Below are 16,674 nucleotides of genomic sequence, written 5' to 3' on the forward strand. Positions count from 1 at the left end.
TGTTATGTTATATATCATATCAAGTTTATTATTTATTAGCAATTTTATAATCTTACTTAAAAATATAAATTATAATTTAAATATTTAAAAATTAATCCAAATTAAACCGCGTAAAATTGAATCGGATTGATTTTTTTATCAATCTTTCAAAAACAAACCGCAAGTAAGTTGATTTTAGAATCGGGTGAATTTTTACTTCAAAACCGATTCAAAGCGCACCACGATCACCCCTGGTATTTTATATAATTCAACACCAAACCCAGATCCATTGCCTTAGAAAAAATCTATGCAACCAAATCTCGGCAATCTGCATTTGGTCTGAATTTGGATGGAAAGACAACGCAGAGGATCTAGGCTAATCACTTAGATGATAAATAGGTCATCAAAATTAGCCGAGTTCTCAAAACTAAACAAAATAATTGATTGAGCAAATAAAATGAATAGGAAGATGATTTTGATTAACAAACATGCCAGTATAGTTTTATACTGCATATATAGTAAGTTATACAAACTAACTAGTATAGAACCGAGTAAAATGGTTTCAAATGCTATTTACAAGAGATATTTGAATGCATTGGCATGGGCCACCAATATCTTGATGAGTAGCACAAAGTTCTGTTATGCTACAACACCCAAGACAGAAAATAAATATGATGAACTTTTGTACACCAAAGCTTCATCAATATAAATAAAACTGTTTGATCACTTGGTTCATGTTTTGTTATGGTTGCTCATTGATCTCTTATCCTCTGTTGTTTAGTTCTTTGACATGTGTACCAAATAACAATGTTTAAATAGAAACAATGCTGCTAAAGATTCATTGCAGACCGTTGAACAATGTCATAAAGAGACAGCAGAATTTCAGCACCAATCAATGCAATAATGAGCCACTCTAGGAAATCGGATTTCCTGTTTTGAAGAATTTCTTGTAGAAATCGGATATTGTGCTGCAAAATAAAAAGGCAAAAAGTTATGAACAAAAAGACACATGTCATAGAGATGTCCAGATAGAGAATGAAGTTACAAAGCTAGAAACTAAACCTCCACAAATTTCAACTTGAAATCAAGACTTGCAAATCTCTGAGTTAACTCGAATTCATCCCTGAGATACTCCCATATCTGACCATATTTGGCATCTTTCCATGCAATATCTGATCTGCAAACACCATTTAAAACTTTCTAAGTTAAAAGAAACATATAATGATTCAACTTAAAAGTGAGTGAATACACATTATTTTACATTTTTTTATCATATTTACTTTTTCATGTACTCTGTACTCTACCCTGTTCTACCACACAATACAATTCACTGACTCATTCACACGAGATAGGGTTTCAATGTGATTGTGTGGGCATCAGGGAGGAGAAAATTATTGGAAGACATCAATGAAATCTCAACAATAAAACATAGTTACAGAGGTAAGCAAGCACAGTCATGGCAGCTGCAAGACTAGGGATTGAGAAGTAAGCAAGCACAGTGATGGCAGTGGAAAAGTGTTTCGATTCAAGTTTTCTCTTGGATATTGGAATATTCTAATGTACCTTTAGGGCACACACAACCTCCAGCTTTTTCAAAACAACAGAAAATTAGAGAATGACATATTCACAAGTCCAGCAAATCATGTTAACTGCATATTCATGTGTAAAAACTAAAAGTAAACAACGTTTTCAGTATCAACGAAACACAGAAGTTGGGGGTTATGTGTGTAACAAATAAGAAAAAATAAAAATAAACGAAACGTATATTATAATATTACCCTTAATAAAATATTTATTTTTATAAGAATACATTTGGAAAATTCAAACTACACAAGTCAGCGAAAATAATCTGAAACTGGCAATAAAGTATAATTGCTCTTTTCAACTTCAACACTCTAAAAGACAACCAACAGAATTACTACCTCTCAAATAGTCCAAGCTTTAGAATCACATCAGCAAGATTTGAATTTGCCTTGCCAACCAACTGGAAAAGTTTTTTCCTTTGCATCTTGAACTTTCCAGTCGCTTCCATCTCGCGATTTATGTCAGTAAATTCTGCAACCATTCCGTCAACCTAGAATACAAGTCGAAGGAGACTGTTAAATCTTAAGAGGAACATCAATACTATGTGGTATATCAAAATATCAAAGAATCCTAACATGCAGAACATACCTGCCGGCCATAGTAATCAAGAGCAATACTTTGACCTAGTACACTGCCAATAGTTCGAATTCCATCAACGTCCAAGTATTGTAACATTATGTAATCTAGTCCTCCTTGCATCCATGTGCTTAAAGCTGATTGCTCTCTAACTTCATACTCTAAATTCTCAAAACAGAGAAAAATTAAATAGTGTAAAGAAGGCATGTTAACCTATCAAACATTCTGAGATAATGGAAACATTACCTAAAATCAATAAATAAAGTAATCACAATCAGATAGCAATGGCATATCTATAAAGCTATAAGTCCAAATCTCATGATTTTAAAGGAAAAGTGAAAATATTTTATTGCTGTCACACATATTGATATGAAATTCCCAACCAAAAAAAAAAAAAATATGATATTGCTCATGTCCTCCATCACTTGGATCACAAGAAAAAATACTTACATACAAGTTTTTACATCGAAGATGGGTGTATATCCTGATGCACAGTAGTGCGAAAAGCCATTGAGAATGAGAACCACAGTCCAAGAAAAGGAAAAAAAAAATTAAGCAAAGATTCCAAATCCCTTATATTGTCGGTTAACCTAGGTTGTTAATCTCAGATAGCGGCGCGTAGCGCCGGACCTCCCAAATGCTATAGCAGCATAGCGGATAGCGGGATGACCGCTATTGTGAGCTTTTAAAAATCAAGGTAAATACTTAATATGAAAACATAAATACTAATATAGGTACCAACAACATACATAAATACTAAAAATAGGTTCCAACAACATACATAATGACTTAAAAACAAAAGTTGCAACATAAAAAACCAAAAGTTGCAACATAGATAAACCAAACATAATGACTCAAATTAAGAATGTACTCAAAATGACTAAATCAAATTCTAAACGTAAACAAAATGACTAAATCACATCAATCTCATCTTCACTTCAGAAGGGGAACTTGCTGTGAAGAGCAAAAGTGGAAGCGTGATATGAAAACAGGGGACAAGGATAACTTCAGAAGGGGAACTTGCTGTGAAGAGCAAAAGTGGAAGCGTGATATGAAAACAGGGGACAAGGATAACGGCTACTGATTTGAGTGAAGATAGAGGATATATTAGGGAAATAAAAGGGGAAAATACAAATTTTCCCTCAAAAAAAATTCAAAATTACAATATTGACCTCATCTCCACAATAGCAGTTTGTATAGCGCTACAGAACCGCTATTGCGCCGCTATTCCACCGCGACGCCTCCACAAATCGCGGCCGCTATTTCCGCTATTTCATATAGCGGTTAGCAGCCCAAAAGCGTCGCGGTGAGGTCCTCTGCCGCTACGCTACACCGCTATAGCGCGCTATTGACAACCTAGCGGTTAACGATAACTAATAGAGCCCATCTTCTAGGAAAAACCAATACACTAAATAACAGTTCAGCACCAATTGTATACCCTAAATTGTAGAATAGATTGCATGTCTCAAAAAAAAAATCGGTCCGTTTCTACCAAAACACTAAAACAAATCATCAATGATTGGTCCAAGGACCTAAGACTCTAAACCTGCAAAAAGAGGTGAGGTACATATGTATCGCATACAAGAGGCTTATCCAGCCTTATAATGAAAATTTTATTAAGTGCCATAGTCCAAATAAAATATTGACCATAGAGGGAACGTTAAATTTTATTAAGTGCCATAGTCCAGATAAAATATTAAGAAGAGAATTGTTGTTATTCAAGGAATGGAAGTAGAGGAATGAAGGAGCTACTCATAAAGAAGTCCTTACAGCAAAAATTTGAGTCACAGCCCAACTCTTTGTCTTGTGTCTTGTTTGGTAGACCAATATTTTTTATTGCATAAGGAGGAATCATTTACATTGTTAAACATGTATAAGTAGATTAATTTATGCTTATTTTCATTGATGTTTAAATGAAACAAGGAGCAGGTGGTTTTGTTTAGTCTAGTACCTCAGTTTTTGGCAAATCAAAAGCTCCCTAAATGAAGAGTGGTGTGATCTTTTGAGATAAGTGAAAAAACAAAGATATGAGATAAGTTAAGAAGTGAAAAGACCTAAACCCTAAAGTTTCCCAACTACAATTTTACAAATAACATAATTTTGTTAAGACATAGAATTTCCAATATAAGAAAATAAATAAAGGTGAAAACATTTCATATTAGATAGAAGAACTGACCATCCTTTCTCATATCAGGAAGCAAACCAGATGCATGTTTCCTAACAATTTTCAAATAGGCATCAACCTGGTGTTCGCAGACATTAAACAATACAATGGAGCCATACTGAAAAACTATCATGTAACTGCCATTTGTTCCATTCAAGAAAGAAGAACCAGGAGCCTGAAACAAAAACACGATCTCAGTCAGGCAGGGTATTTAATGGGAGCAACAGTAGGATAGGCCAATAGAAACATACATACCTTGGAATCGGCAAGATTGCCAAACTTGAGAACTACATAATTGGTCATACGTGATGATGGTGTCACAAAGTTTGGTTTGTTCTGCTCCACCAAGCTTTTTAAATCAACACTAGATCCAAAAATCAAAACTCAGTGCAGATAAAAACATTTAACCCGTTTCTTATTCTGATTGTTGACAATTTCAAATTGAAATTAACACAATCAAAAAATTTGATATGTATGTACCTGGTAGAGAAGAAGAAAGCTCTAACAGGAATGGCAGGTTTGGTGGTATCCTGATCATGAGCAGGGGCATCAACTTGGGAGCAAGAAACGGCGTGGTTCCAGTGGAGTGTAGGAAATGACGAAACGCAGCGTATAACGGATGAACGAAAATGAGGCAACGCATTTTCTTGTGTTGGGCAAAGTGAAAGAAAAGAGTGAGATTTTGATTTTGATTGTGACAGACTAGTGATTGTTTTCAAACCGAAAGAGGAATGACAAGAAAAACTAGAAGGAGAGAGGAGGAAGGAACGAAGGAGGGTGATGTGACTGGTGTCTAAACTCCGCAACATCTTTTTCTACTGGAACAAGATCATCCAAACGCTAAACCCTTTCTTCTTATTTTTCACGGCAAGCGTCTTATATTTCATTTTCTTCAAATTTTCTAATTATCTTTTTATTTATTTATCTACCATACAACTTTGAGCATCTCCAATAGTGCAACCCATTATTTGGTTCTTTGTGGGATCCATTAGTCCACATCATCTTAAAGCAACTCACTTCAATTTTCATTCCAATGGTGTAATTTTAAAGAACTCATATTGGGTCCCACAATTTTATTTTGTTGAACAATGACTACATTTTTTATAATATTTTAATGCAAAGGACCGTTGCATTGCACACTACCAGCTGCATGTGTGGCGGACTGCTTGCTTGGAAATTTTTTGACAGCGGGCGGACGGAACTGAAAAATACATGCGTTGGAGATGGTCTTAGGTTCAAGAAACCCTTAATCTACCCTTTTGTTAAATAATGCCACATTACGACTTTTCACATTTTTGTTATCTTTTTTTACCCCTACCTTAACTATCAAACTAAACCTTTGTGTTTGGACTAACTCTTTTATGCTTTACTACACTCATTCTTCTATATGAGTTACCTTTTTATTTAGTTGGTATTCCTTTTTTTTTCCTATTTGGTTAAGACTTACCTTTTTGTTTCCAACAAAATGATAAAATGTATGTCCTTTTGATTTATGTTGTTCATGACCATGTCAACCAATTCGGATTCAGAAAGTGATGGATTAACTTGAGCAGCCATTTCTCTCCACCTTTGGGCATATTCTTTGAATGTTTCATCAGTTTTCTGCACTTGATTCTGTAGTTGCAACCTAGTCGGTGCCATGTCAATGTTGTATTTATATTGCTTGAGAAAGGCATCAGACAAGTCCTTCCAAGATCGGATCCTGTTACGCTCTAGATTCCTATACCAATTCAAGGATTCCCCAGACAAGTTATCTTGAAAGCAATGGATGAGCAATGAGTCATTATGAATGTGAGAAGCCGTCTTACGACAATACATGATGATATGGCTCTTTGGACAACTTAACCCTTTGTACTTCTGAAAGTCGGGAGTCTTGAATTTGGGTGGAATAACTAGATTAGGCACTAAGCACATCTCTTCAGCGTCCATTCCATAGACACTAAAACCTTCAATAGCTCGAATCCTTTCCTCAAGAATTTGATACTTCTCAGCAGATCTCTCAACAGGTTGAGCTCTTTCAACAGTTGGTATTGGGTGCATCTCTGGGTTGGCAAATTGAGGACCACAGAAAGCAGGATATGGAATCTCTGTATGAGGAGGTGGAGCAGGAAATGAGAAAATAGGCCCAGTCACAGTCCATACTCCAGAAGTTATGGGCGTAGGTCCTCCTTGGTGGGAAGCTCCAAGGGTATCAGCAGGCGTGAAGCTAAATGGCATCCCAAAAACAACATTAGCAAGCCTTGGTCGATATTCAGGATTAACAAAAGGTTCGATGATAGGTTCAATGACATTAGCTTGACTGACATCAGGCTGATTAACAGGAATTTCTTGTACGACAGGAACCTTTTCAGCTCTTAAGGCTTGGATAGCTTCCAAAATTGCATTAACCTTACCCTTCATTTAGTTCATCTCTTCTCTGATAGCAGCTTGATCTTGTTCGTAGTTCTCCATGATTCTTCGTCTATGAGCTCTTGTTAGATATCAGTGTTGAGGAATTGTCTTGACTGATCTGATGGAGAGGAAGAAGGTAAGAGTCTTGGTAATCATGGATGCATATGCATGAATGCAAAATGTTAATGATAATGCAAATGTAGTAGAAATCAGGATCAAGGATCAACGGCTCTTGGATAACAGCTTCTCATGGTCATAAACTATGGTCAGATCCTCTAGATTCAGAGGTTCGACGTTGCTTGCTTGATAAATAGTCTGTACATAAGTCATGCAAGTTTGAATCCTCCAGATTCAGAGGTTCGACGTTGATTCTGATAGATAATCTTGCATAAGTCAAATAGGTCGAATCCTCCAGATTCAGAGGTTCGACGTTGATTATAATAGATCGTCTGAATGGCATGGGGTAGGATGGAGGCATGGTTTCCTGCAAAACAAAAGTTCCCAACCCCTCTCACAGGTATGGTCTAGTATATGGTAGGTCAAAAGGTCACCAACGTTAAGAGTTCTCCTGAAATACCATCATTGTCGCATCTACATGTGCCAACGATTGTACCTCATTTGAACCTCGACTGGGCGTGGGTCTCATGATCGCACTAGACAAGACCTGACATCTCGCTGGAGTCATGACTATCCACTCTATCCTAGGTATCCTAAGTAACACTTTGGCCTGGGTATTGGGCCTTTTACCTCAAATCAGTAACATCCCATCCCAACAGAATAGCATAATAATAATAATAATAATCCATAGTATATGAAAATAAAAGCGATGCATAAATAAATAAAGCAACAAAGCAATAAAGTAATAAATAAACACCCAAAGAAAAGAAAACAAACAGAATCTAGGATCGACTAAGCTTGATCCGCAGCAGAGTCGCCAGCTGTCGCACGCTCGCGAAAAATGAACAGACAGAGTCGCCACTAACATATCTATCCTAAAAGGAAAGGAACGCTAGCAAACCTAAAACGAATAAGAACAAGGTCTTTCGATCAGAGATAGGGTACAGAAGTTGGTTACGCGAGGGGAAGGTACTAGAACCCCTCACGCCCATCGTACTCGATGGTATCCACCTATGTTTGTTGCTATCTAAAAGATGTGTTAACTATAAATCTAAGGCTCAATGCTAAGGGAATGCATGCAAAATAAAAAAAAAGAAATACGGGGAAAATAAGGTTTATAAATAGTTGTGATCGCTTAGGCCCCGCGACCTAATGCCTACGTATCCTTTTCAAGAATCAGAGCGTCGTAGTTCGACTCACATATCTTTGTTTGTTTTGTGTTTTTAGTGGACGAAGTTACATTCGCATTCTAGCATTAGGATAGCAGCTCGTTGAGTGGAGTCTTATGCGTTACCTGTCTGTGATCGAAAGGAAGCAACGTGTCCGATTAATGGGAAAGAAAGCCTTGAAGGCAAGAGAGAGAAGAGAAATTGGTTTGTATTTTTTAATGTAATTCCATGATGAACAAAACCCACTACAAGGCTTCGCACCACTTCCTCACTTTGTTTTGAATTTGAACATTTATTAGGTATTTTGAGTGTTTTTCATTGGTGTCTTTTAAAGGGGAATTTATTTGTGACTTGGATCATACCAAAAATATTTTAAGTATTTAGAGAAATACACCAAGGCCTACACCTCAATCATTTCTCTAAGTTACGGTTAAGAAATACACTGAGGCCTACACCTCAATCATTTCTCTCCCACTAAGTAGAAAAGAAATACACTGGGGCCTACATCCCAATCATTTCTTTCCTACTATAAAAGAAGTAGTACCATGATCTTCGTCGGTATTTATTAAATGTTTTAAAGTTGGAAAAGAAAAAGGAAAGGAATCTAATGTAATATGAACTAAGAGAAGTTTCTAAGTCCTAAATTGTCAAGTTAAGATTCTACCTGAAGTTATAGGGTTTTTATCAATGGGAAATGAATACTAGCCTAGTGTATGTGAATATTATGAGTCCTAAGATCAAAGGAATATACAAATGATATCAACAAAACAGGTCAAAAAGCAAATAACATGATCATACAAAAATTGGTATACAAGCATATATGAAAATAACTAGAAATTAGCACAAAAATTGAATTAAAAGAAACTGCTATTTTTCATGAGTTTTTTTTATGTGAGAAAATGAGTTCTAATTCAAGCAAAAAGACCTAAATTGAAGAACCTAAAATCTAGTATTTTATTGTATATTTTCTATGTCAAAAATTGTACTAAAGTCTAAAATCTAACAAGAGAAAATTAGTATTTTTATTGCATAAAAGAAATGGGAAAAATCTAAGTAAAACCTAAATTCTACTAATTAAAATAAATGGATTTAGGGGGTGAATACTGAAAATGAGTCTGTGAACAAGCAGAGGCGCAAGGGCCAGTCTGAATTTGGCCCAAGGAGCTTTTTGTTCAGATTGATTTGTCAAAAATGGTAGCATGGGCCTCAGAGGGGGGAATATATTGAAAACGAGTCTGTGAACAAGCAGGGGCGCAAGGCCCAGTCTGAATTTGGCCCAATGAGCTTTTTGTTCAGATTGATTTGTCAAAAATGGTAGTATGGGCCTCAGGGGGTGTATATTGAAATTAAGGGTGTATGAACAAGAAATTCAGGCGCAGGGCCCATCAGAAAAAGGCCCAATGGAGATTTTTGTTACAAACTCTTTTATGCCAAAAACGGTGGCAATGGGCCACAAAGGGGGGTGCAGCTTTTGGTGTTTAATCCGTATTACATTCAGATTTTAATGCTATTATTCAAAAAAATAAAAAAAACTATTAATTAAGAAAAGAGAAATTGAAAGAGGAACTAGGGTTAGTGTTATGTGTCGTTTCAGATTCAACAGACCCTTTCTCACCTTCATGTTCTTCTCTCCCACGAAGGCTCTCAGACGACGGCGCGACGAACCTCACTCCCCTCTCCGATCAAGCGCCACCGTGAACACTGTTCGACCACCGTAAAGACTATCCCTATCATCTTACTCTCTCTTCTTCTAATTCTAAAAGAGAACTCCTCGAATCTAAACCAATTCCGAAACCCTAATACCTTTTGTTCTGGACTGGGCCAAGATTCGGCCCAATCTACTTTCGGCCCACTTAACCTTGGGGGCCCAAACCATTCCATGTCCCATAAAGGGCAATCAAGTGCTCGTCTACCCCGTGCCGGGCACAAGCACTCCCCGCGAGCTATCCGGCGCTCGGCATAAGTGCTCCTCGCGAGCTATCTGGTGCCTGGCACAAGTGCTCCCCACGAGCGCCTTCTCCACCGAGGACCCTTCTCCTTGTAGGGTTCATTCACTTCCAACCCCCCGAATAATACGGAGTCCACGTGGTCCCTAAAAGACCGCGTCTCCCTTAAACTTCGGAGTGGTTGACCAGGACGGAGGGCACTCACGCACCTCCGATATTTCCGCCTAGGAAACCTGGAAGTCTCCTAATTGGGCCTGGGCATCCAGCCTAATTGCAAGATCATGGTCCAGCGCTAGGGGCTATAAATACCCTCTTTCACTAAAGGGTCAGGTATTCAATCTCTTCTAACCTTTAGCTCGTACTTCCATTCCTTTGCTCGTCTTCTTACTTTGGCATCGGATTACTGAAGGGTAGAAAAACACTTAGAAAGGGGGGGTTTGAATAAGTTTAGTTTTAAAACTTGTAAGATAAAAACAACTTGCACAATTATTTTTATCCTGGTTCGTTGTTAACTAAACTACTCCAGTCCACCCTTGACAACGTGATTTACCTCAACTGAGGATTTAATCCACTAATCACACAAGATTACAATGGTTTTCCACTTAGACAACTTCTAAGTCTTCTAGAGTATTCTGATCACAACCTGATCACTCTAGGAACAACCTGCTTAGATACCTTCTAAGACTTTCTAGAGTATTCTGATCAACCTGATCACTCTAGTCCTTTATAAATTAATGTAAACAAATTCTAAGAGTATTACAATGCTTCTTAAAAGCTATAATTACAACTGTGATATTTCTCTTAAAAATTAAGCTTAATCTCACTATGATATTACAACAGCAATAAGTGAGGTTGAAGATGAAGTTATGAGAGCTTTTTTAAATTGACAGCGTTTCTATATATTTGCACAAGTGTTATATGCAGCTTCTCATCAGAACTTCTATTTATAGGCATTTGAGAAGATGACTGTTGGGAGCATTTAATGCTTTGCATAATCCGTACAGCATTGCATTTAATGTTTCACTCTTTTGTCAACTACCTCGAGCCTTGCTTTTGCTGTGACTACTGACGTTGCCGTTAATAGCTTCTAACGTTCCTTTTGTCAGTCAGCGTAGCCTGCCATCTTGTACTTGATTCTGATTTGATCTTTTGTAGATACAACGTTTGAATCTTCAGAGTCAATACAGCTTGGTGCAGAGCATCTTCTTGTCTTCTAACCTTGAAGTGCTTCTGAGCGTGATACCATGAGAACTTCAGTGCTTTTGCTTCTGATCTCACGTTCTTCTGATGCTTCCATAGACCATGTTCTGCTTCTGCTTGACCATCTTCTGATGTCTTGCCAGACCATGTTCTGATGTTGCATGCTGAACCTTCTGAGTCAGTGCTTCTTGCGCTGATTTTGTGCATACTCATTATATAATTCCTGAAATGGAAATTGCATCGTATTAGAGTACCACATTATCTCATACAAAATTCATATACATTGTTATCATCAAAACTAAGAATATTGATCAGAACAAATCTTGTTCTAACAATCTCCCCCTTTTTGATGATGACAAAAACATATGTAAATGATATGAATTTGCAATCAGAATATCAGACGGCTAAGGACAATTACACAGTTATAGCATAAGCATATAAACATAGTGTGTGAATATGTCTCCCCCTGAGATTAACAATCTCCCCCTGAGATAAATAATCTCCCCCTGAAATAAATACTGGAAGAAATTTATAATAAAGGACTTCCCTGAGTATTTTCCATTTCAGTTGAGACGATCACATATGCTTAGATCTTCAGAACATTCATAACTTCTGCTTCTTGCTTCCATAGGACAGCTTCAGAGCTTGAATTTCTTCTTGGATCATTTCATGCTAGATTGTATCAAAACATTGTTTAATGTACCAGAGCATCACCTGAGCATCTCCACATTCTGAAATGTTGCAGAACAAACTACACGACAAAAATCAGAGCATGAATGAATCAGAACATAAAATATGTATCAGAACATATAATATGTATCAGAGCATAAATACTAGTTCTGGATAAACAGGTCCACGGAACTCAGCGGATAAAGATGTCCATCCTTGAAAGATCATATCATCTTTAAGATGAAACTCATGTTCTTCAATATTGTCAAAATCGACCATGAGTTCACATATAACTTCCAACTCATCTTTGGGTATAGAACATGTGATAATTGGAACGATTTGTTGTTCAACTTCTGGATGACGTAGAGAAACCGAGGAACCCACATTCTGAGAAGATGAAGCAGCCATTTGAGTAGCTTTGAGATTAGAACAAAAACCGGGTTTGCGCTTAGGGTTAAAGAAAGAGAGCAAAGAGGTTACAAAAACAAATGCACAAGGAGAGAGAGAATGGGAGCGAAAAGGACAGACGTTATGATTTGAAATATATTTATAGAGGCGGATTTTAAAAAAATATGCAATAAAGTTATGAGAATGAACAGTTACAGAATCAATTGAAATCAACAGCATTAAATGATGAGTGACGTTGGGTGAGAGAACGTGGTAATTGAAATGATTTACACAGTTACCTAGGGCGGCATCCCATCAGATTTACTTACGCTTTTACCAACCGTGCCAACACGTGTTCGCCATCAGAAAACACTTGATGACAGCTGTGTTGCATTGAATTTGCTTCTGATGATGAATAGAGCTTTTTCTTCTTCTGATTCTGGTCACTGATTCTGACTACTATTCTATAGAAATGATCTAGTTCTGATAGGATCATCTTTCTTTCCAAGAATCACATCTTCTGAGTGAGCTGAGGTGAGTCTAGAAGATCTTCTGACTGTTGGCTCTTCAGAAATTCTGAGATTCTCTAAAGATGCAGCAAATTGATCTTCTGATTCTTTACTTCTGAGATTTTCAACTTCTGAAACTTTTCTTCTTGGTTCTACAGCTTCTGATATATCAATATCTATATCTGCAAAATTCTCAATCTGCTTTGGCTTTTCAAGACCAAGCTTATCATCAAATCTGATATTGATTGATTCTTCTACAACCAATGTTTCAGTGTTGTATACTCTGTAGCCTTTTGAGCGTTCAGAATATCCAAGAAGGAAACATTTTTGTGCCTTAGAATCAAACTTACCAAGATGATCTTTAGTATTCAGAATGAAACAAACACATCCAAAAGGATGAAAATATGAGATGTTGGGCTTTCTATTCTTCCACAATTCATAAGGAGTCTTATTTAGAATAGGTCTTATAGAGATTCTATTTTGAATATAACATGCAGTGTTTATTGCTTCTGCCCAGAAGTGCTTAGCCATATTGGTTTCATTGATCATGGTTCTGGACATTTCTTGTAGAGTCCTATTCTTTCGCTCTACAACTCCATTTTGCTGTGGAGTTCTAGGACAGGAGAAATCATGGGCAATACCATTTTCTTTGAAGAACTCCTCAAAGAATCTGTTCTCAAATTCGCCACCATGATCACTTCTGAGCTTTATGATTTTGCACTCCTTCTCAGATTGAATCTGAGTGCAGAATTCAAAGAACACTGAATGAGACTCATCCTTGTGTTTTAAGAACTTTACCCATGTCCAGCGGCTATAATCATCTACGATGACTAATCCATATTTCTTCCCTCTGACAAATGCTGTTTTGACTGGGCCAAACAGATCAATGTGCAGAAGTTCTAACGACCTTGAGGAAGAAACAACATTCTTAGACTTGAATGCAGGTTTGGAGAACTTGCCCTTCTGACATGCTTCACAAAGAGCATCTGATTTGTATTTCAGATTAGGGAGTCCTCTGACAAGATTTAGTTTGTTAATCTGAGAAATCTTTCTCAAACTAGCATGTCCTAATCTTCTGTGCCAGACCCATTGCTCTTCAGAAACAGACATAAGACAAGTCACCTTCTACTTCTCAAGATCAGAAAGATCAATCTTATAAATGTTGTTCTTTCTCTTGCTTGTAAATAGGATTGAGCCATCCTTCTGACTTACAGCCTTGCAAGACTTTTGATTGAAGATAATGTCATAACTATTGTCACTTAATTGACTTATGGACAATAAGTTATGCGCTAATCCTTCTACAAGAAGTACATTAGTTATGGAAGGAGAGTTACCAATACTTATGGTTCTAGAGCCAATAATCTTGCCCTTCTGATCTCCTCCAAACTTGACTTCTCCACCAGATTTAAGCACCAGGTCTTGGAACATGGACCTTCTTCCTGTCATGTGTCGCGAGCACCCAGAGTCCAAGTACCATGACATGTTGTGCTTTGTCTTCTTTACAGCCAAGGATATCTCTTCAGAATCTGATTCTGATGCAGATTCTGATCCATCATCCACTGTGGCCATTAGTGCAAGGTTTGCCTGCTCGCCTTCAGAGTCTGATTCTGATTCTGATTCTGAATCATCCCATGTTGCCATAAGACCTTTCTTCTTATGAAACTTCCTCTTGGGATTCTCCTTCTGAAGTTTTGGACATTCATTCTTGAAGTGTCCAGGCTCATTGCACTCATAACAAAGGACCTTCTTTTTGTCAGATCTTCTGCCTCCAAAAGATTCTCCTCTTTCAGGCTTCTTTGAACTTCTGAAGCTCTTGAACTTTCTTTGCTTGCTCTTCCAGAGTTGGTTTACCCTTTTGGAGATCATAGATAATTCATCTTCTTCTTCTGATTCTGATTCTTCTGAATCTACTTCTTCAGCCTGAAAAGCGTTAGTGCATTTTTTATAATTAGATTTTAATGCAATAGACTTACCTTTCTTCTGAGGTTCATTAGCGTCAAGCTCAATTTCATGACTCCTTAGGGCGCTGATCAGTTCTTCCAAAGAGACTTCATTCAGATTCTTTGCTATCTTGAATGCAGTCACCATTGGGCCCCATCTTCTGGGAAAGCTTCTGATGATCTTCTTTACATGATCAGCCTTGGTGTAGCTTTTGTCCAGAACTCTTAATCCAGCAGTTAGCATTTGAAATCTTGAGAACATCCTCTCAATATTTTCATCGTCCTCCATCTTGAAAGCTTCATATTTCTGGATTAGGGCAAGAGCTTTGGTCTCCTTGACTTGAGAATTTCCTTCATGGGTCATTTTCAATAACTCATATATATCATGGGCAGTTTCCCTGTTAGATATCTTCTCATATTCAGCATGAGAGATAGCATTCAACAAAACAGTCCTACACTTGTGATGATCTTTGAATTGCTTCTTTTGATCATCATTCATTTCTTGTCTTGTGAGCTTTACACCACTAGCTTTAACTGGATATTTGTAACCATCCATCAGAAGATCCCATAAGTCAGCATCCAACCCAAGGAAGTAACTTTCAAGTTTATCTTTCCAGTATTCAAAGTTTTCACCATCAAATACTGGTGGTCTAGTATAACCATTGTTACCATTTCCATTGTGTTGCTCAGTAGAGCCAGATGTAGATGGAATTGTTGGATTTTCACCAGCCATAAGCGTTTTTCTCTTCTTGAATCTTTTCTAAACACGGTTAAGTGCTTGCACCTTAGAACCGACGCTCTGATGCCAATTGAAGGGTAGAAAAACAATTAGAAAGGGGGGGGTTTGAATAAGTGTAGTTTCAAAACTTGTAAGATAAAAACAACTTGCACAATTATTTTTATCCTGGTTCGTTGTTAACTAAACTACTCCAGTCCACCCTTGACAAGGTGATTTACCTCAATTGAGGATTTAATCCACTAATCACACAAGATTACAATGGTTTTCCACTTAGACAACTGCTAAGTCTTCTAGAGTATTCTGATCACAACCTGATCACTCTAGGAACAACCTGCTTAGATACCCTCTAAGACTTTCTAGAGTATTCTGATCAACCTGATCACTCTAGTCCTTTATAAATTAATGTAAAAAAATTCTAAGAGTATTACAATGCTTCTTAAAATCTATAATTACAACTGTGATATTTCTCTTAAAGTTTAAGCTTAATCTCACTATGATATTACAACAGCAATAAGTGAGGTTGAAGATGAAGTTATGAGAGCTTTTTGAAATTGACAGCGTTTCTATATATTTGCACAAGTGTTATATGCAGCTTCTCATCAGAACTTCTATTTATAGGCGTTTGAGAAGATGACCGTTGGGAGCATTTAATGCTTTGCATAATCCGTACAGCATTGCATTTAATGTTTCACTCTTTTGTCAACTACCTCGAGCCTTGCTTTTGCTGTGACTACTGACGTTGCCGTTAATAGCTTCTAACGTTCCTTTTGTCAGTCAGTGTAGCCTGCCATCTTGTACTTGATTCTGATTTGATCTTTTGTAGATACAACGTTTGAATCTTCAGAGTCAATATAGCTTGGTGCAGAGCATCTTCTTGTCTTCTGACCTTGAAGTGCTTCTGAGCGTGATACCATGAGAACTTCAGTGCTTCTGCTTCTGATCTCACGTTCTTCTGATGCTTCCATAAACCATGTTTTGTTTCTGCTTGACCATCTTCTAATGTCTTGCCAGACCATGTTCTGATGTTGCATACTAAACCTTCTGAGTCAGTGCTTCTTGCGCTGATTTTGTGCATACTCATTATATAATTCCTGAAATGGAAATTGCATCGTATTAGAGTACCACATTATCTCATACAAAATTCATATACATTGTTATCATCAAAACTAAGAATATTGATCAGAACAAATCTTGTTCTAACAATCTCCCCCTTTTTGATGATGACAAAAACATATGTAAATGATATGAATTTGCAATCAGAATATCATACGGCTAAGGACAATTACACAGTTATAGCATAAGCA

General features: G+C 37.2%; 2 protein-coding genes across 2 annotated transcripts; both read right to left on the bottom strand.

The window, feature by feature from the left end:
- Positions 1 to 437: 437 nt before the first annotated feature.
- Positions 438 to 5,173, bottom strand: LOC131644775 (protein RETARDED ROOT GROWTH-LIKE). The gene is made up of 7 exons (XM_058915366.1): positions 4,784 to 5,173; positions 4,559 to 4,667; positions 4,316 to 4,478; positions 2,152 to 2,300; positions 1,902 to 2,053; positions 1,042 to 1,156; positions 438 to 947 (listed from the first exon to the last, which is right to left on the bottom strand). The coding sequence occupies exons 1-7, from the start codon at positions 5,110 to 5,112 to the stop codon at positions 810 to 812; spliced, it is 1,155 nt and encodes a 384-aa protein (XP_058771349.1). The 5' UTR covers positions 5,113 to 5,173; the 3' UTR covers positions 438 to 809.
- Positions 5,174 to 6,015: 842 nt separating this feature from the next.
- LOC131662322 (uncharacterized) lies at positions 6,016 to 6,703 on the bottom strand. The gene is made up of 2 exons (XM_058932093.1): positions 6,112 to 6,703; positions 6,016 to 6,023 (listed from the first exon to the last, which is right to left on the bottom strand). The coding sequence occupies exons 1-2, from the start codon at positions 6,701 to 6,703 to the stop codon at positions 6,016 to 6,018; spliced, it is 600 nt and encodes a 199-aa protein (XP_058788076.1).
- Between the last annotated feature and the right edge of the window lie 9,971 nt (positions 6,704 to 16,674).

The sequence above is a fragment of the Vicia villosa genome, linkage group LG1 (assembly GCF_029867415.1).
Source record: "Vicia villosa cultivar HV-30 ecotype Madison, WI linkage group LG1, Vvil1.0, whole genome shotgun sequence".
Lineage (NCBI taxonomy): Eukaryota > Viridiplantae > Streptophyta > Magnoliopsida > Fabales > Fabaceae > Vicia > Vicia villosa.

Bases quoted from the DNA above. Each gene is read 5' to 3' on its own strand.
- LOC131662322 (XM_058932093.1), bottom strand. From the start codon at position 6,703: ATGAAGGGTAAGGTTAATGCAATTTTGGAAGCTATCCAAGCCTTAAGA.
- LOC131644775 (XM_058915366.1), bottom strand. From the start codon at position 5,112: ATGTTGCGGAGTTTAGACACCAGTCACATCACCCTCCTTCGTTCCTTC. The intron at 4,668-4,783 runs GTACATACATAT...TTTTGGATCTAG, and splicing joins GCTTTCTTCTTCTCTACCAG to TGTTGATTTAAAAAGCTTGG. The intron at 4,479-4,558 runs GTATGTATGTTT...TTTTTGTTTCAG, and splicing joins GCAATCTTGCCGATTCCAAG to GCTCCTGGTTCTTCTTTCTT.